The sequence below is a fragment of the Balearica regulorum genome, chromosome 2 (assembly GCF_011004875.1).
Source record: "Balearica regulorum gibbericeps isolate bBalReg1 chromosome 2, bBalReg1.pri, whole genome shotgun sequence".
Classification (NCBI taxonomy): domain Eukaryota; kingdom Metazoa; phylum Chordata; class Aves; order Gruiformes; family Gruidae; genus Balearica; species Balearica regulorum.
Genome location: NC_046185.1, coordinates 144,713,391 through 144,734,040, shown reverse-complemented (window position 1 = coordinate 144,734,040; position 20,650 = coordinate 144,713,391). Strand labels below are relative to the sequence as shown.

Below are 20,650 nucleotides of genomic sequence, written 5' to 3'. Positions count from 1 at the left end.
GGCATTAGAAGTATTTGTATCAGGCCAGTGTGTAATAGACAAATTGATTTTTTAGTTGAGAAAAGTAAATTATGCCACTGTAATTCGGATCTAGAAAGAGAGCAGGTTTTTTCTATGCTGCAATAGTGTTGCTCTAACGTGTGTAAATATGTTAATTCACAACTACTCAGATGACAGGTGTTTAAAGTATGCCCACAGGTAAATTTTTGCACTACTTATATTAATGAAAGAAATTGCATAATGTTTAAAGACTACAATTTTTTTTTTATAAATAGAAAACAACGACCTGCTTGAGCTACCGGCAGGGAGTTTTACTTCTTTTGTGACTGAGGATACTAGAGGCAGATGTCTATCCAAGTGAAGCTTTCCATCATTATTACATGTAATTTATGGTGGGTTTTCAACACATGAATCCTACAGAGAAAGTGAAATATGGAAATAGTGATCCATTGATACTCAGTAAAAAAAACATCTGCCTTGAAATCTCTGTGCGGAATTGCTTCAAATTTTCCAATGTATTTGAGACTATTCCTTCAACTGTATTTATTGCACTGCAGTCTGGGAAAACCTGAGCACAAGCATGCTGTTAGTATGCCTCAGAACAGGACTTACCACTTGGGAGATAAAACAAACCAAATAAATAGATTAAAAAAGAGAGAGAAAAAGATCCCTTTAGATTTAGAAGTATGTTACCATTATTTCTTTCTACTTTCCTATTCAGGTAAAGTACTCATTCCAGTTACACTTAGAGCGATCAAAAATGAGGGTTTAAGAGCTCAGTTTAGAAATGCTTAGCCTTAGGTTTTATGCTTTTCAAATAACTTTTCTATAAATATTTTTTCAACTTTTAAGTGGAAAGCTGGTTTATTTTATGTCTGTCTGCTTCTATCAGTAAAAATTATCTTTAGTTGTGAGTGTTGGCACAGTTGGCGTTAGTGGCAAGACGGTTAACTCCCACATATGATACAGTGCAGAAGGGTACCTACTATAGAAGTTAATAGAAGGCAGATACAATATAACTAAGGTTAAAAAGTGGATATTTGTAGCAATATGGTGTACCTGAAATAATGAACCATTGTGAATTTAAATATTATTTTATATTGTATGTGTAAAACTTCAAACATCTCTGTGTGTACCAATGGTATCTTTAGATTGTTAGATATCTAAGCTGCTCTGCTTTGTGCTGGTTTATTGTGTTTTACCGGGGGGAAGGAGACAGGGAATACAAGAAGCTTTTTATTGTGATACTGGTATCTTGCCTTAATGCTGCAGCATTTGTGTTAAAAATGCTCCAGTTTCATGGTTAAATGCAAGCACTGCTCAAAACTATGAAGTGTTTTGTGAAGTTGCTTGTCTGTTGTCCACCTAACTTTCCGCCCTCCTGCCTCCAACGGTTATACCTAAACTAACCACGATGAGAAGAGTACATAAAGGAGTATGTAACAGTAAAATAAATGTACATGTTTGTAAACTTGTTCAAAGTAAATGTATTCAATAAGCTTCCTCTTCCATTTGTGTGCAGAATCCAGCCATTCCAATGCAGAAGCTTCAAGACATCCAGAGAGCAATGGAGCTGCTCTCTGCGTGCCAAGGCCCAGCAAAGAATATTGATGAGGCTACCAAACGTAAATACCAGTTTTGGGATACACAACCTGTACCTAAACTTAGTAAGTGTAACTGGACCTGGGCATAAGATCTGTCTTACTGACCACTAAAAGAATGTGTGCCAGCTGCGTGGCGTGTTCTCTAAAATGGGTATGAAGTTGGATTGTGCACGGTAGAGATCCTTAATCTTTTGTGTAGTTTATGTGGAATTCTTGATGTTCTCTAGGCAAGTGTTTACTTCCCTGCCCTGAAATGATACGCAACAAAACACAATGTTAATAAATCTCATTTTGATGTTCTCTATAAAAGTGGGAAATGCTATTAAAATAGCATTCCTTTGTAGATTTTAGGTCTGAACTCTTGAGCAACAGAATATAGAAGTCTTTTCCACTCCAGGGAAAATAAGTGGTCTAAGTGGTGACAAAAAGTAAGCTCTGATTTAATTAATTTATTTATTTATTTCCCCTCAAATTTTTTCAATAGCTAGATTTGCTATCAGAGATAATGACTCTCCTGCTGTAAGTTACACTGTTTTCATGCAGCTTTAAGTGGATAATGGCTCTTCTCTCATGCATGAACACTTGTACTGCTGTGTGTTTACATGCCCCCTCCACAAGGTACGCTACCTTGAAGACATGCTTTCTCAGAGTCCGTTCTCTGTTCTTGGTACCAACTGAGATGCTGAGGTGACCTCTCCTTGCCTTTAATTTTGTAAGGAATTTGGCAGATTGTTTTTTATATTGATCTGATCCCTGATAACACAGTTGCTAAATCCTAGTCTTTGTTGGAGAAGATAGTTGCTGACTCTTGCTTTTTCTGAATTGCCTTCTGAACCTTCTTCTTCCCCCTTCATTACCTTCAAGTTAAGCAGCTGTAGCTCTTCAGTGCCGACAAAACTTGGGGACCCCACAAGTAAAGCCGTCTCAGTGCAATAGCTGTCATTGTTCTGTTCTGCAGGTTTCTCTCCATGGCATTGGAGACTGGTGTAGAATAAGCCGAAATGAGGTGGAGTCTAAAGCACAGGAGCACTCTGCTCGCTCTCCACAGGGCACCATTTCACATTGATCCATTTCTATAGCTTAATCCACAGTGATCTCATTTCTCCCTGACTTCCTTGCATAGAGAAGTCCAGAGTGAGTCCCCAGATGTAATATTTTCCACCAGATTCAACTGATCTGTCCTGGCTCTTCTCCATGTAAACTCTATCCAGATACGTCTGTAAACTAATGGTAGTAATTGTCACAGTAATCCTGCCTAGATGAAGGAAGACTCTAGCCGAAATAAATTGATGTGTAAATCAAAAAAATACCCTGGCCATAACAAAGCTTTTTCAGAACTCATTTGGGTGTCTGTACAGCAGTTTCAGGACTTCAGTTCAGTTTAGTCAATATATCTTACAGCACTTCTATAGAGATGAGAGTCTGTCACTTGCCAGCCTAAAAGGACCAATACATTGGCTCTAAAAATGATTTGGTAGTGTTGTTCAGTAGAAATATGTTTTGTTGAATTTAGCCGGCAAGGGTTTTGTTCAACAGTGTTTATGAATTGCTTCTTGATCCTGCTGATTTTTCTTTTATCTGTTGAATGAACATATTGGGAAGTCTTCAGTATTTGATATGCTGGGTATGTTTACATGGAAAAAAATAATCTATTGATTCAAGAAATAGCTGTAGGGATCTTTGCATTAAATTAATTTCAGAATCCTTCTGCCTTCTATTTAAGGTTGTTAGCAATAGGTCTTTTAGTTAGGCCAAGCGTGGTATGCAGTGGCAGTAACATTTAGGCTGGTGATACTTTCCAGAGTTTGCATACAGCTGCTGGTAATGATGACCTTCCAAACTGGACAGCAAACTATTTGTCAGGATTGTGCGTCATTTGGCAAAAGTTTGTACTACAAAGGAACATTTGACTGTCTAGAGCTTGATGATGGTGACGATAGGGTTGTGTTTATGGGTGAGAATCAGGGGGAACACCAACAAAGCAGATATCATGTGGTAGTCTGTTACAGACCACCCAACCAGGATGAAGAGGCAGACAGAATATTCTGTAAGCAGCTGGGAGAAGTCTCACAATCGCTAGCCCTTGTTCTTGTGGGGAACTTCAACTTACCAGATGTCTGCTGGAAATACAGTACAGTGGAGGGGAAGGAGTCTAAGAGGTTCCTGGAGTGTGTGGAAGATAATGTCCTGACGCAGCTGGTGAGGGAGCCAACTAGGGAAGGCGCCCTGTTGTTCCCCAGGGCTCTGTTTTGGGGCCAGTTCTGTCTAATATCTTTATCAATGATCTGGATGAGGGGATCGAGTGCACCCTTGGTAAGTTTGCAGACGACACCAAGTTGGGTGGGACTGTCGATCTGCTGGAGGGTAGGAAGGTTCTACAGAGGGATCTGGACAGGCTGGATCAATGGGCCGAGGCCAATTGTATGAGGTTCAACAAGGCCAGGTGCCAGGTCCTGCACTTGGGTCACAACAACCCCAGCCAACACTACAGGCTTGGGGAAGAGTGGCTGGAAAGCTGCCTGGTGGAAAAGAACCTGGGGGTGTTGGTCAACAGCCGGCTGAATATGAGCCAGCCGTGTGCCTAGGTGGCCAAGGCAGCCAACAGCATCTTGGCTTGTATCAGAAATAGTGTGGCCAGCAGGACTAGGGAAGGGATTGTCCCCCTGTACTCAGTACTGGTGAGGCTTCACTCCTCACTACACTCCTTGTGCCCCTCAGTACAAGACACTGAGGTGCTGGAGCGTGTCCAAAGAAGGGCAATGAAGCTGGTGAAGGGTCTGGAGCACAGGTCTTATGAGGAGTGGCTGAGAGAACTGGGGCTGTTTAGCCTGGAGAAAAGGAGGCTGAGGGGAGACCTTATCGCTCTCCACAACTACCTGAAAGGAGGTTGTGGTGAGGTGGGTGTTGGTCTCTTCTCCCAAGTAACAAGCAATAGGACAAGAGGAAATGGCCTCAAGTTGTGCCAGGGGAGGTTTAGGTTAGGAACAATTACTTCAACAAAAGGGTTATGAATCACTGGAACAGTGGTTGAGTCACCATCCCTGGAGGTATTTAAGTAAGACAGGTAGATGTGGCACTTAGGGGCATGGTTTAGTGGTGGACTTGGCCGTGTTAGGTTAAGGGTTAGACTCGATGATCTTAAAGGTCTTTTCCAACCTAAGTGATTCTGTGATTTGTCAGATGCTGCTCCATAGAAGAGGAACAGCTCCCATTTATAGCTCTGTACTGAGGGACCAGAGTTGTACAGTAAGGGAGAAGAATTCATGTAGGATTTCAGGAACAAGTTTCACAATTCAGCAGCATCCCGTAAATGCCCTGCCTTTGTCGTGCCACTGCTCCTGAGTAATCCTGTTGAGTTCAGGTCTGTTCAAGTCAGTGGTAAACAGGATCCAAGCCATAGCTTGTTAGCTGTAAGTACAACATGTTTCTCATGATGAGACCGTGGATCTTGTGACTGGCTAAATACTGTGCATGTGCTGATAAATTGCTGTCCTGTGTTACAAAATACTGGGTATCAGTTGAGGTAGAGTAGTTCTGTGCATGTCTATAGATCTTCTGATGAGATAGTCATTAGTCTGAATGCGATCTGTGAGAATGAGAAGTAGTATAAGCTAATAATTCTATTTTTTTCCCAGCATTTTTTAAAAGCTTCATGTTCCTATCACATAATTATGAGAAAATACATGATGTGAGTTAAATGCAGTTTTGAGAACTACCAGGAAAGCTAGCAATGTAATCGTTCTTTTGTTCTTTTTTGTTGTTCTTTTTTTGTTTTAATCCTTCTTCCTCACAAGATGAAGTTATAACTTCACATGGTGCAATTGAACCAGATAAGGACAATGTCCGCCTAGAGCCATATTCTTTGCCACAAGGTTTTATGTGGGACACATTGGATCTTAGCAATGCTGAAGTTGTAAGTAAAACAATTTTTATATGTGTCTAAAATCATTGAAATTAATTCTGATTGATGTGTGTGGATAAATCTTTGGATTTTTTTGTGTGTGTTTTCAGTTGAAGGAGTTATACACATTGTTAAATGAGAATTACGTAGAAGATGATGATAATATGTTTAGGTTTGATTATTCACCTGAATTTCTTCTGTGGTGAGTAGCAAGTTCCACATTCTGCTCTGGCTGGAGTGCAAAGAAGGCTGTTTTTATTACATCTTCTTAGGCAGTAATTTGTAATTATTTCTGTCATCAATTCTAGGGCGTTACGTCCTCCGGGCTGGTTACCCCAATGGCACTGTGGGGTTAGAGTGTCTTCAAACAAAAAACTGGTAGGATTCATAAGTGCCATCCCTGCAAATATTCGTATTTATGACAGGTAAAATGCACCATTAATTTTGTGTTTGTAAAAGAATAACACCATGAAACAAATCTTAAACTGGTATCCATTACCATAGAGAACTTAAAAAGGGAGAAGAAGGCTCACTGACCATAGTCAGAAGAATCCTGTGTATGTAGCAGAAACTTTTTTGTTTACGGTTTGTTTGGGTTTTTTTATTTTCCCCCAAAAAGCTTGTGAGCTCCTTACAATGAAGACCAGTAATAGATATTTAAGGAATTGTCTTATTGATAGATGATACAGATAACGACACAGAATTTTCTGACCCTACGGGAAAGTATTTAAAGGCTAGTCGGTCAGCTGGACTTCCTTGGCCAGTTCTTCAGACACTGACAATCATAAAGTATTACGATACCACATAGCATGTGCTTGGATGCCATTCTGCATCTTAAAGTAAGGCAATTGGTTAAGTCTCGGTAGAGCTCTGAAAAAGGAGTGTTGCAAACACCTTAGACATAGCTTGCATATTGCATAATTTGCCATTGCAGTCACAATAATCGTAGATTAGTATTTGTTGCAGATGTACTTTGTCACATGCCAATTTATTTTTACCTCAAATTCTTCTGTCACAACACAGAAAACTACAATTACACAAATGAAAATATGCAACGTGCAACTTTCTTTAACTTTTCCACTATTTAATGTCCTTTTAGTGTGAAGAAAATGGTAGAAATCAATTTTCTGTGTGTCCATAAGAAACTGAGATCTAAACGGGTAGCACCTGTACTGATTCGGGAAATCACCAGAAGAGTAAACCTAGAAGGAATTTTTCAGGCTGTTTACACTGCTGGAGTGGTACTCCCCAAACCTGTGGCCACTTGCAGGTAACCTAGGTGATGTTCATAATAATATCGGTTCCTATTGCACTCATTTTAAAGAACATTTTATGTAATTATCTAGAAACAATAAAACCATAAAATTCAAAGAGTTTTATGTTGTGGCCTTGGCTAACCTGAAGGCCTGAGTGTTTGTCAGGGTGGTTTTTTGGTTTCTTCTTTTTTTTTTTTTTTTTTCATTCCCTCTCAGTGCATTGAGTAAAACAACTCAGACTAAAATCTAATTTGGGGTTTGTTTATCGTACCTTAAATAGACTAATAGATGTTTCTGTTGACCTTCTGGTAGAAGCCATGCTAGCAATGACAACGTTGTATAGCTGTGTTTTTTCAAGTGGCCCGTTTCCCTGCTGGACACTTCCCTGTTGACCTGATTGCTTGCCAAAGATGGCAGAGCATTTCTGGGAATTGTGTGATTTGCTTTTTTTGAAATACTTTCATCTTTCCTGGAGAAAGGAGGGCTTGATTGGCCTTTGATAAAGATGGGAAAACTGTCACATGAGAAGAGTTGTATGTAATCAAGTATAATTTTGTTTGCTTGAAATTGATTTTATTTCTACTGGGAAAAGTTCAATTCCAGCAGTATTATTTCAGCTATCTTTCTGGAGGACAGGGGTATTTTTTGATTTGAAATTGTGTTTGTACCTGTCAAACCGCAGATGCTGTAAGTTTCTGTAAGGAAGGATGGGAAAAAAAAGCTGCACTGTGTTAGAATAACCAGGGATGTTCTGTGGCACAATGATCTCCTAGGAAGAGGAAATCTCCTTCAACAAACTACTCACACATGAGCAGAGGGTCCCGTCTGTACAAGAAAATAAATGTTACCATATAAGTATGGTGAGATTGTCAGGGCTATAGCAAGTACTAAAATGTTTAGCCCTGTGATTACTCATTCTGTAATAAAAAGCATTTGCTTAGATTCAAAATATGGTGATAGCAGGGCTGTTTGAAAGCTATCGTTTGGATATAGCTTTTCCTTATCTTTTGTTGCTCAAGCTTCTTACATAGTACAGGCTAGCTTAGAAACAAATTTGGAGAGAAGGAGCAATGCGAGCAAACAGGGAAATGGATGCAAGTAAAGCTGACACTTAAAATACTACTTAATCTCATTATTAATTTTATTCCCAGATATTGGCATCGATCACTGAATCCCAGAAAATTGGTGGAAGTGAAATTTTCACATTTGAGTAGAAACATGACTCTACAAAGAACAATGAAGCTCTACAGACTTCCTGATGTAAGCAGTATGACTTCTAGAGAATCCCCACAGTTTTTGTGAGGCCCAAAATAACCTTCCATCTGTCTCTGACAGCACAGGCTTTTCTGTGGAAAGGCAGTGTGTGCAGGACATGAAGAAAAAAAAAGATTTCTCTGGTTGATGAAAAAGACCGTAGGGTCTATACTAAACAGAAGAGACTGCTGCTGGAAATGTAAATCTGTATATGGAGTAAATATAAATTTTGACCTAAAAGCCTTAAACAAAGAAAAAACCAGAAACCTTGACTTCATAAACATATGGGATTGAGTTGAAGATGCATAAGATTATTCTTGGTATGATTAATCTGATAAAAGATTACTGGAACAGAAAATTAACAGTTTATGTCTTAAAGTTTGCAGAGAAGTCCATTGGAAAGTTGGCTGAGTACAGTGCGATTGTTGATTCCACTCTAATTCACAGCTTTTTCTGTTCTGTCAGAAAATGTTCTGCAATAAGCAGGCTCAGCCAAAGCCACCTCAGTATGTTGTGTACTGTTCATTTGCGTGGTCTAGTGGGGGAAAAAAAAAAGAAGTGTTCTGGCATAGCTAGGTTAAAAATACTTTTTTCTCATGTTTGCAGCTAATAGTTAGGCTGGCAAAAAGCCTTGGGATGCATTTCCATGGCAGGGCAAGTCACTATAAGTAGTCTGAGATATATGATTTAAAAAATCTCATTGCTATAATTAATAGCCTATAGAAGCAAGTCTAAGCTTTATGATTGAAAACAATTTCTTTGCTTGTAAAAGGTACCTTTCTATTTGGAGGGATTGCAGAATATCCTTTACCTGTGCCATATCAGTAAACCTTTTTTAATTTAAACAAAGACTCTCTTTTGGGTAAAAAAAAAAAAAACAAACCCACAACTTTTTTCCTTACTCATAGTACTTTGTAATGATTTGTCTGACTTTGGAGAATTGTTTCTGTTGGTTATATTTAGCTTGATGCTACAGGTTCTCTTACTACTTAAATATTTGAGTAATACACTAAGCACTCCTTGGTGTAAAGCATGTGCCGTGGCTTGATCTGAGCTCCTGCTGCTGTCAGAGAGGCTCGTTTCCTGTGCTGCCTGTATGCTACCCATGCCTGCACATGCAGGTTCTCCCTTGCGTGCAGGACAGCAGATTTTAGAGCTTAAGAATTAATAACCAAATTAATTAGGTTTTAATCTTGGAGAGCTAAATATAGCTTACATCGAATCTTGAAGACATTTTTAATAGTCTAAAAAAGTGCAGTAGACAATTTCAAATACCAGTTTTGGTGGCAATTCTAGTATTCTCATGGAAACAACACAGGGAAAGAATAATTTAAATAATAAGGATCTTACAGTACAAAACATACAACTACAGAGAATCATTAAAAACAACAGCAGTTGTACACTGATCATCTTCCTTTATCCTAAAACCCAGATTTCAACAGAAAAATAAATTACAGAAAACAAAGAATATATCATAATCTCATTCATAAAATATAGGTAAGACAAACATATTGTACAGAGATGTGCAAATAGAAAACAGGTGCTTTGAAAATCAACTTTTAAAACTAAGTGATGTAGGAGCCCATATGCCTCAGCTGCTTGTTTATTTTTAGATTAGACTTGGGAGCTTCTCCCATAGAAAATAAAGATTTAATCCTGATGCTAGTATTTTCTCTTTAGGTCTTGTGCTTTAGGGATTTTTGGAGTTTTTTCCTAAGAAAGAGTTTAAGTGTTGGCGAGGATCTTTATCCTCAGTTTCAGGCTGTTATCATAAACAGTAGTGTCACACAAATTTGTTCATTCAGGCCACACTGTCTTGTCCTTCAGCACCAATCACTGTTTCTTGCATTTTAACCTCTTTTCTTAGTGTCCTTGGAATATCATTGCCACTGGGAGCTCATCTCTTTAAGAGGAGTTAATCGTTCCTAATCACTTGAACAGTCTGAATTAAAAAGGTTTTCAGAAATAATAAATACTGTAATTAATAAATACCACCCTCACTGAAGGCTGTGTTCGTGCATGTAGCTATAGATATAAACGATAAAGTTTTGTTTCTAAGCATTTAATCTCTTGAGCAAGGAGTTTTCTGAAGGAGGTAAATTTTGGCTGTGTTTAGAATAAGGACAGGAGCATGTTTGTCTCTGTCTTTTCCTGACTGATGGAGATCCTGAGCCAGGATACTCATATGCCCAGTGCAGCTTGATATGTGGAGCAGAGAAACAAATTTGAACCCAGATCTGTATGCTTTCCCTGACTTCTGGGGCTGCAAATAGTCATTTACTGGTGGCCATTCTGAGCATTGCTGGGGGATAAAGATATTCCAGCCCAGCTGCTTTTCCTCCCATCCTGCTCCAGTGTTCAGCTTTAGAAGAGGGACGAAGCCAAAATTAACCTTTCATGTTGTAGTTCATAAGTAGGTTATGAATGAAATACAGCATAGGAAGCATCATGCTGATGAGTCAGGTGAATACCCTTATAGATTCAGGTCATTTAAAAATCTAGATGATGTGCTGTTGTGGAGGTAAACCATAGTCCCAGGATGCTCAGGAAAGCAGGAAGACTAAAATGTAATACAGAGGCCAGAGCTGTGGCAAAATGTGCCTTGATTTTTCATCTGGCTGCTGACTCCCAGAGTATGTGAATAAATACCTCCCCCTTTTGAGCAGAGCATAATCAGCTACACTAATTTCGGGCTTCCAGTAATCAAGTTTCTACCTGGCTGCTTTTGCAATTGACTTTGCTATGATTAATGTGATACGTGCCCAAGTCTGTAGCTCAGGCAGATGAAGCAGGATAAATGAGCTCTGAAGAGAACAAGCCTTATCCTCCGTAAAAGGAAATATTCAGGAAAGCTAACCAAAGCTGGGGGGAAATCTTTAATCACTTTTTTCTTGTTTAAACATTAATTGCATACTACTGGAAAGCAATTTTTTTCCTCTTCTGGTTTTCAAAGTCAAATAAATAACTTTATTTGTTAAAATACTGTGGGTTTTTAATTTCAGGCAGCTATAAGTTATGAGAAGCTTGCTTGTTAACAGAACAGCAGTTGTGCCTGTACAGAAAGTTGAGTTAGCAAGGGAGTTTGCAAGTGTTAAGAATAGGTGGATTTATTTTGTTAACTGATTTCTAATTAAACTTTATCAGCTGACTTTTGGTTTATAGCTTGACTGTAATTTTCAGAAGTTTGAATCGCAAGTGTTCTTGTCTTCAGATTAACTCCTGATAGGCAAGTTGCTTTATGTTTTGTTTCTGTGTCTGGGCCCTAGGTAGTTTAGAAGAAGAAAAGAAATAAAGACTGACCTAAAAAAATAAAAATAATACAAAATGCGTGAAGTCTAGGCTGTTAGCAATGGTATCTCTTTCTCTGGAGAAATGAAGTTGTTTCAGTAATGAAACACAAAGATTGAAGTGCCCCAGACTGTCTCAATAATTAGGAGAGAGGGAATTCTGATTGAAAGCTGTTTGTAAAATAGCATAATGAATTAGGTGGCTGGGGTAAAGTAGGCTAATAATGCATGCATTATAGCACGTGGAATGACTCTGCAACCTACTTTCAGCCTCTGCTGTGTATGCAGTTTTCCTTTCAAGATTTATTTTTCTTTTGTTACAATAAGGCCACAAAGACTTCAGGTTTGAGACCAATGGAACAAAAAGATACTAAAGCAGTACAAGAATTAATCAACACTTACTTGAAACAGTTTAATCTTGCTCCTGTGATGGATGAAGAAGAGGTAGCCCACTGGTTCCTGCCTCGGGATCATATTATTGACACTTACGTAGTAGAGGTAAAACATGCCCTAACTACTTCATGAATGTTTATGTGAATGCCACTTACAAAAGTTCATATCAGCATAAAGTTTTTAAAATGTGGACAGTATGAAAAATGTGTTATAGGTAGAATTTGATACCATGATTCCAAGCTTTGTTCTTTGTATTGCATTCTGTTAATAAGAAAATGTTTGGTTGTGATAAACTGCAGTGCTCTTATAACAGGATATTTTAAAGAAGAATTTTGAAATCTGAAAATACCACTATCTTGAAAATATTACAGCAAAGAACCTTACATATTTTAAAAACAACCCTTGCACCTGCATTCTTCCTTTTTTTTTTTGTTCCATAGAGATACAACATGATAATAAGCAGTGGTCTTCAAATCTCCTTTTCTAGAAAAAAGGAAAAATTGTATAATGACTGAGATAAGGATTTGGTTTGAATTCAGTATCATTCTCTCGGGTGTCTAAGTTTCTGCCATACAGCAGTTCAAAATTCTTCATTTTTAAAACCAATTTTAGCGGTAGCTGCTGGGGGAATTACATTTTTTGATGGTTTGCTTCAGTAAAATATATTTTTTTCTAGTAAAATTGTGTGTGTATATATGTGTATGAATTTTTGTGTGTGTGGGGGTGTGTGTATATATATATACACACACACACACATATATGCATGAGTATATGTAAAATAGAGAAGTAAAAGTTAACATCCCTTGGTGCTGTCGTGAGTTGCTGTCAGCTAGGAGTTTAATTATCTTGAAAATTATAATCTTTGCCCACTAACAAGGTAGAGAGCATCATCTGTTCCTACCACTTACTCTTCCCTTCCCGTCCTACCACCTGCACCCTTCATCCAACCTGTCGTCCCAACGCTTCTCACAAAATAAGGAATAGATTAACATTTGGATCGAAATCTCCAAGGCATAGTTGGAATAGCTGCGATAAATCTAGTGGAGAAAGATACACTCTTCCTTTTGAGTCCATGCTAAATCAGTTATAGACATCGTATTTAGATAGTGTATCACTTTGTTTAAAGTGATAAGGTTATTTGAAAATGATCAGCACTAACATCCTTAAACCTACCAGCTCCTCATGGAAGCTGCAGGTTGTGAGGCTCAGTGTTCCCACATTGCAACCTGAATTTCTGCAGGAGTCTCAGCTAAATTTAGAAACTTATTGCTGCTGGAGATGAGAGGTCCTGCTCATGTTGTCATTGTCCAAGCTTAGCTTTCTACTTACTTTGTGGTGGGTCTAATTTAATTTATTGTCCATCCTTCTTTTTCCACCCCCTCTTCTCCCCTCCCCGAGTTGTTCTTTGGCTTGTTGGCAAGTTGAAGCCTACAGAAGAGTCCACAAGCACCAGGATGAGCATGAGTGTGCCCCTGATGGTGACATTCTAACTGAACAGCACAGTCTTCACTTGCTTGTTTTACACTCTCTTGAACTTGTTTTTCACTATGCAAAACATAGTAGGTTTGTTAGTGTTTAAAAACTTACGGTGTGCAAAACTGTGCTGCATTTATTACTTTCTGTAGAACTGCCACGTTAGCCTAAACAACAACTGAGTGGTTACTTCTTTATTGACTTTTTTTTTCTTTTGTAGGGCTCAAATGGTATTTTAACAGACTTCCTGAGTTTCTACACATTACCTTCAACAGTGATGCACCATCCTGTTCATAAAAGCCTCAAAGCTGCCTATTCCTTCTACAATATTCATACAGAGACTCCCCTCTTGGATTTAATGAATGATGCACTCATTATAGCTAAATTGGTAAGTTGTGGGGTGGGGTTTTTTTCCTTCTTCTTTCACAAAAGTATTCTTAGGTGCGGTGGCAAGATAATAACTAGCAGCAATTTATCCATGCCATGGCATTGTTTTCTTTTACTGTCTACAGCACAGAGTGCAGTTGATGAGACACATACTATATATATATTAAAATGTAAAACACTATGCTTGTTTTTCCTTTTTACTTTGAGTGATGCTAGAGAGTGACAAGTGCATGAAGATCAAGTGTTTGCAATAGCTTGAACTGTGTAAACATCCAAGAGCACACTGATGACCATATTCAGAAGAATGGAAAATATCACTAAAATAGTTTCCTTTGGAGATGAGTTAATAAGTTCTGTTAAATACTTTTTTTTTTTGCTTGTTTAATTTTTATTTCTACAAAATGAAAAAGTTTATTTATGCAAGTTTTATCATTTTATCTTGTTACTAATTGCTGTCTGTAAAGCTCTGTACGTGCTGTCATGTTGTAGTTTCTAAGCACACCTTCATGCATGGAATTACATTGATAGATTATTTAGTTGAATGGAAGGGAAGAGACTACAAATGATGTTTTTAACATAAGAATTGTAAGAGTTTAGTGCTGTCTGATGAAAAACTAACACTCAGCCCTTAATCGTCAGGGTTTCATGGGAGTGCAGTTGCAAGCACCACTGGCAACGTAGTCTGTGGCACAGAGCTGTGCAGGTGATGCACATCCCAGCACTCTGAACGAATTCTCAGAGACCCGTTTAGCCCTGGCAATTCACAGCACTGCACAGGCTGATAACCATCCATTCTAGCAACCATGCCCAACACACTGCAGATCATGGGCATGTTTTCTGCTCCTCATGCTTGAAGCTTGCCCCTCCTGGCTGAAGTGTTGCTGCCGCATTGCTTGTGGTATTTATTACACCTGCCAGATGAATGCTCAGTGCAAGGAAATGTTAGCTGTGCTCCAGCTGACCATGTTCAGAGCTGTCTGCCCTGCACGTGGCACGGGGATTTCTGTGTTGATCCTGTATGAAGCCAGTGATGGTCTGCAAAGGCTCTGTCTGTTTAGACTCCTGGATAGTCATGGGGAATATAGAACCCTATTATTCAGGCTCTGGAATAATACTAACGGAAGTTCAGAGACAGCCTTTGAAAGGTATAAAGATATATGATGATACAGGAAGGTGGCTAGTATAATTTTCATAAGTGGATAAAAATACTAGTACTATTACTCTTAAAAGTCAAAGTGGAAAAAGGAATAAACTATTACTCTTAAAAGTCAAAGTGGAAAAAGGAATAAACGTTGGTCTCCATTTGAAGTGTGGCATAGGGAGCCGAGTGGCTGGCCATTCACCAGGCCATGGATGGAAAGGGTAAGGAAGCAGTTATGTGGTCTAACCACAAGGCTTTGCACCTTCCCCTGTCTACATTTCTCTCTGAATGTGACTGCGATTCTTTTCTTTTAAATGGATCATATAGTTAGAACACTGGAATTCAGACACTTTGGGATTTCCAAAGTACCTGCTGGGCCTGTCTGCATCATTAGATGCCTGATTACATTTGCAGATCTGGCACTTGGACTTCTAGATGAGGACAGGTGAGGCAAGGGAAGAGAAGTAATAAACGTACTCCTATTCACAGCTTTTTGTTTACAAACGTACTGGGTCTGGCTGGAATGGAGTTAACTTTATTCCTAGCAGCCTGTATGGTGCTGCGCTTTGTAACTGAAACAGGGCTGACAACACACCGGTGTTTTGGCTGTTGCTGAACAGTGCTTGCACAGTCTCAAGGCTTCCTCTTTTTCACCCCCAGTGAGTAGGCTGAGAGTGGGCAAGGAGTTGGGAGGGGACACAGCCAGGACAGCTGACCCTAACTGACCAAAGAGATATTCCATACCTTATGGTGGTGTGCTCTTCAATAAAGGCCAAAGGAAAGAAGGAGGAAGGGGGGATGTTCCTGGTTATGGCAATTATCTTCCCAAACCACCATTATGCATGCTGAGACTTTGCTTTCCAGGAAGTGGCTTGACATCTGCCTGCCAATGGGAATTAGTGAATTAATTCCTCTTTTTGCTTTGCTTGTGCGTGCAGCTTTTGCTTTAAATTGTCATTATTTTGATTCAAAAGTCGTCCTGCCTTCCTTCTATTTTCTCCCCATTCCATGGAACAGGAGCGAGCGACAGGCTGGATCGGTGTTTGGCTCCTGGCTAGGGACAACCCACCACAGTCCTTTCTGTACTTTTACTCCCAAAGAATGCATTTTGGAGGTACAAATTCAACTCAGCAAATTATTTTCAGGGTTTGCATGTCAGTTTAATGTTGATTTTTATCTTCATATTACACCATATAAAATTAGCTTAGAACTAAGTCTAGTAAAATCTTGGCAATTATAGGACAAAATGCCTGACCTCCAAAGCAGAAGCAAAATTTGGAGTTATGTACTAAGGTTCCATGTACTCTACATGGAGAGTGGGTTTTGCAGCAGAATAATCCCTCCAAAACCGTGTGTATTTTATTGTTGAAGCTGACACTAAGTTTCTAGATCTAGAATAGGAGAGAGCTTATAAACAGGAAAGAGTTTCACTTCTGAGTCTGCTTTAATGGTCTGACAGAGCTGTGGAACAAGTATCTTTGAACAGGAACTTTTTTATATCTTTCAGAAGATATTAACCTGAACCTAATCTGCTGATGCTGAATTAAAATTACATCTGTAGCCTTTATAATTTATTTGAATTTTGAGTGCTTAATTGCAGAGCTTCATTAGTGTGTCTGTATTCTCCCTTGCTTCCTTCCCGCCTTCTGAGATTTCTGTTACTATCTATTACGAACTTGGAATATTTCAAAATTTACTACTTTAGATGCCGAGCATCCAGTCCTTGCCACCTTATTTGTCTTGTTTCTGTGTGTGTTTCACAGCTCATTTAACTTAGCATAGCTTCATCTGCACACAGAATGATCTTTGTGTAAGGTAGTGGGGAACCTTACTAAACTCACTGTCTGTGCTTTGTGACTTTCTCTTAAATAGTCTTAAACTGATGGAGAGCTTAAAATGCTCTTTTTCTTCAACCTCCTTTTTTTTGTAATATGAGGTCCTTAACTTAAAAGGAAAAAAAATCTAGTTTTTATAGTAAGTGAAGAATGTTCCTTATCATCTTCTTGTGCTTAAGTAACTGAGCATTATTGTTTTGTAACTTACTATTATCTGAGAGTATAGAAAGTCCTGCTGCCACACTGCCTTTGTGCTGCTAAGGCTCTGATCTTAGATCAGACTCCCTTGTGCTTAATTGCAAATAAATGGACTTTTACATCCAGACCCCCAAGAAAATTCAGCTATTCATACATGATGATTGTCACTGATGGCTTAACTGGCCTTGCTTTTATGTTGTTTGTAAGAGTTCGCTGTGACTTGGGATTTGAGTATGTTTGTGTTGCCACACAAAACCCTGAGACTAATTTGGCGACGTGGCTGTTCTGAGAGCAAAATGGCTGAGTGGTGAATTTGGGAGGTTGATGAGGAGTTGGTAGGGGGTACATGAGCAGGGGAGGAAGAGTAGCATGTGAAGGATCAGAGTTCTAAAGACAATGGCATTTCAGAAAAGGACTGAATCACAAAATGTAGTGTTTGTCATTAACAGAATGATAAATGGCTGAAAAACACCATGACCTGTATTTATGCAGCTTTAGCTGGAATAGGCTATGTGTGTCAAAACACTGTGGCTGTAAAAAATGCATATCTATAACAATAAAATAATGGATAATGCTTTAGGGACTCTTCAGACCTTTACCCCTGAAAATGGCTTTAAAATTCCTACCCTTTTGGAGATAATCTTCAAGCACGGTTGTGCCTTATACTTCTCTTCTTATTGGGAAAATTTCTTTGTGAGTGTACCTAATTAAAAGGCAAGATTTATTCCCTTGTCTTTTTTTCCACTTAATTAGCATAGTCTCTTGGATATTGTATGCCACTGTGTAAAGTATAATTTGTGCATAATTTGAAACTTTAAAAAGTAAAATCTAAAAAATGTTTTGCTATTGCCAGAAAGGATTTGATGTGTTCAATGCACTAGACTTAATGGAAAACAAAACATTCCTGGAAAAACTCAAGTTTGGGATTGGAGATGGAAATTTGCAGTATTATTTGTACAACTGGAGGTGTCCTGGCATGGAATCCGAAAAGGTAAGGGAGAAAAAAAGAGCTTCTGAATTCTGTTGGGTATAATGGTACATTAATTTACACTGGCCAAAATGGGCAGAAGTTTTAAAATAACTTTTTTAATTGGTCATATTTAAGATCCATAATTGAGGTGCAGAAAACTAATGATGTTTAGATTTATTGCCATACTTGAACTAAAATACTATATTTTTCTTCTTCCTTTAGGTTGGTCTTGTATTACAATGAGGACACTTATGTTTCTAGAACTCTGAGGTCATCGTTTGAGTTAATTTGATCTCCATAACTCTTGGAACAGTATTGTTCAAGAGGAGTAAAAGCACAACGACAGTGATACTGAAATAGTCCATTAAACCTGAACAATGAAGACATCCATATGTGACCAAATTTATGCATTTTTCAGATAGATCAGAAGGTCCATGAAACTCTTTTATTGTCCATGAAAAGAATAAAAGCACATTCATTTAATTTTCAAAGCTTAGCTTGCACCTTGATGAGAAGAAGGTATTTTTTTTCCACTCTGTAGAAAAGACTGTTTTGTACAAACTGAACTTCAGTGGTGGATTAGGGTACAAAAATATTTGCTATTATGTGGATGAACTGCTGCATTTCTATTTATTAAGTGGTGGTGTATGTTCGTCAGTGTAACAGAATGAAGGATACAAACTTGAGTATCTTTGCTTATTTACTTCACATGGATATCATCATTTGGGGGAAAATCATGACGTACGATACGTTTGTAGCTCTATGAAAGTCCTGGATGTTTTTGTAACTGGAGCAGTATGACAATGTACTGGTTTAACTAGTGCATTTGTTTCTCCATAAGCAACGCTGCCAAATCAATAAAAATACAGATTTGTACTTTGATCTTCAATAGATCAGTGGATTGATTTAACAGTATCGCACTGTTCAGTGCAGGTGTTATCTATGTTGCCAGAATGATAATACATTACTGTACTTAATTTACAGTTGTGGCACAAAACCTTAGTTTTTCCTCAGTAGAATAACATCAGCCTGTGTGTAAAACTAAGAATTTTAGTAGTGCTATCAGGATATTTATAGTTTGAATGTTTTCGATGCTTCTGCGAAATTGCACATATTCCTTTGTCTACTTTGATTTCCTATGAAGTCTGTAATTCTAATGAAAAGTATCTTGTGTAAATACGTATTCATAAATTGTTCCTGGTAGTGTTTTTATCCTGACTTTGGAACAAGAAGTTTTGCTATATATGTGGCTGGTAAGCAAAAGAGAAATGCTTTGCCTTTAGTCCTTGGAAGTCTCTGTACTGCGCTTCCTGAAATGTAGGAGGGCTGATCTCTGTTGTTGGGGGGAGCTGTTTTAATTCCCTCATGAATGCTCGGCACCCAGAGTGGCTTCTGAAGCACTTTATATGGGTTCCAGCGTAGTGTCGTAGCTAGATATGATAGCAGTTCTTTGAGCTCACGGATGCTGCAGTAACGTGAGCACCAAGAAAATCTGCAGTAAGAAACTGTTCTAGCTGAAAGTGCCAAATTGTGGTAGTGAAGCCTCTGTGCTGTGAGCATCTTCTGAATGTGACTTGAATATCTCATGAAATGCAAATGTCTAAACTTTCCTTTTAAACATGCCTGTAATTCTGACAGCAGATTTTGCTGAAAGTTGAATTCTGTACCTGAAAACATCAGTTTGGATGAAGATAAATTTGTCTGTTCTTCATAACTGCTAGCTCTACCCACCTCCTTCCAGCAGTGGGGTTTTTCTTTCTTCCTGCTCCTTTTCCAGTGTGTGAATGGTTTGTGGTTTGGTTTCGTACTGGATTGTGGTGAGAGGATTCCGCCCTAGAGACAGTGTTAAATACTTTCTCTTACTGCATTCTAGCTCTGTGATTAAAGCATTCAACCTCCTTCAAACAAAGGAAGGGATTGAATGTGGTTTGTCTGACCCCTGAGTGTGCACCAGCTTGGAACCTCATGATTTGAAAAAGGCTTCAAAGGAGATCTTTCGGACACCTAATAGTGCAGTTGGGCTTTACCACTTTGACCACTCTGATACTTGCCTGTCTGATAGTAGCAATCACAATAGATGGTGCAGAGGGAGCTCGGACTCCCTGTGTGAGGCCTGAGCAGAATTAAGTGCCTGAAAATGTAATTGAGGGTAGTGATATCTGAGGTAACAAGAAGGATTTAATCTCAGCTCCATCGAAGACTTAAGTTCTTAACTCCCAAAAGGCAGGAAGGTGCCTTCCTGGATGGGCATTCGCCTTCGAACCCGCTGGGATGAGGATGAGGTTCACCAAGGGGCTGAGTGTGTTCTGCTTCTGCTCTAAAGGCAGAGCGTGGGCAATCCTTGCTCAGCTGTTGCCTACTGTGAGGTGGGACAGCAGGGCATAGCGCTGTCCTCATGGCTAACGTACTGCCTTGCTAAGAGATGATCACAGCCCAGCTCTCCCTAATCTGGATGGGTGGTCTTGAACGCCAAGTGAAAGAGATGCTCATGTTCTCTGCCTTCCCTCCCCTCAAAAACATGCAAGTGGAAGAAATGGTACGCAGACATTTTCTTTTCTCCTCTCTTCTCTGAAATTGGAAGGCCAATCCTCCCCAGTACTTTTGTTTAGAAATGTGTTGAAGCCACGACAGGACAAAATATGTCCAGGTAGAAGACAGACTTGAACCTGGGTTTCCTGCAGCCTGGCTTTCTGCCCTAATCCTGGGGTCATTGCATGTGAAGGAAGGAGTGCGGCCACTCTTGTGCTGTCTTCCGGGATAATGGTGCCATTCGCTTCTGAGGGGTAAACTTCTCTGTCTCATCTTCTGGCTCACACTGCATGTTAACTGAGGGGGAGGAGGGCAGAGTCGTGCTACTGTAGAAGCTGTGCAGCGCTGTAGCTGAGAGAGAAAACTTCCCTGGCCCGGGAGCATGAGGGAAGCCGGCATCTGGGCCTGAGTGTAGGGGCAGC

General features: G+C 39.2%; 1 protein-coding gene across 2 annotated transcripts in view; it reads left to right on the top strand.

The window, feature by feature from the left end:
- NMT2 (N-myristoyltransferase 2) overlaps window positions 1-19,410 on the top strand; it is a 38,613-nt gene extending 19,203 nt beyond the window's left edge. Inside the window, exons 3-12 of one of the 2 annotated variants that reach the window (XM_075746265.1) lie at window positions 1,523-1,667; window positions 5,399-5,517; window positions 5,616-5,707; window positions 5,814-5,930; window positions 6,605-6,775; window positions 7,913-8,021; window positions 11,630-11,800; window positions 13,389-13,556; window positions 17,583-17,720; window positions 17,922-19,410. In XM_075746265.1, the coding sequence (XP_075602380.1) occupies window positions 1,523-1,667; window positions 5,399-5,517; window positions 5,616-5,707; window positions 5,814-5,930; window positions 6,605-6,775; window positions 7,913-8,021; window positions 11,630-11,800; window positions 13,389-13,556; window positions 17,583-17,720; window positions 17,922-17,942 (1,251 nt within the window). In that variant the 3' untranslated portion in view covers window positions 17,943-19,410. The remainder of the gene's footprint in view (window positions 1-1,522; window positions 1,668-5,398; window positions 5,518-5,615; window positions 5,708-5,813; window positions 5,931-6,604; window positions 6,776-7,912; window positions 8,022-11,629; window positions 11,801-13,388; window positions 13,557-17,582; window positions 17,721-17,921) is intronic. The other variant, XM_075746266.1, reaches the window with a different exon arrangement.
- The last annotated feature ends 1,240 nt before the right edge of the window (window positions 19,411-20,650 follow it).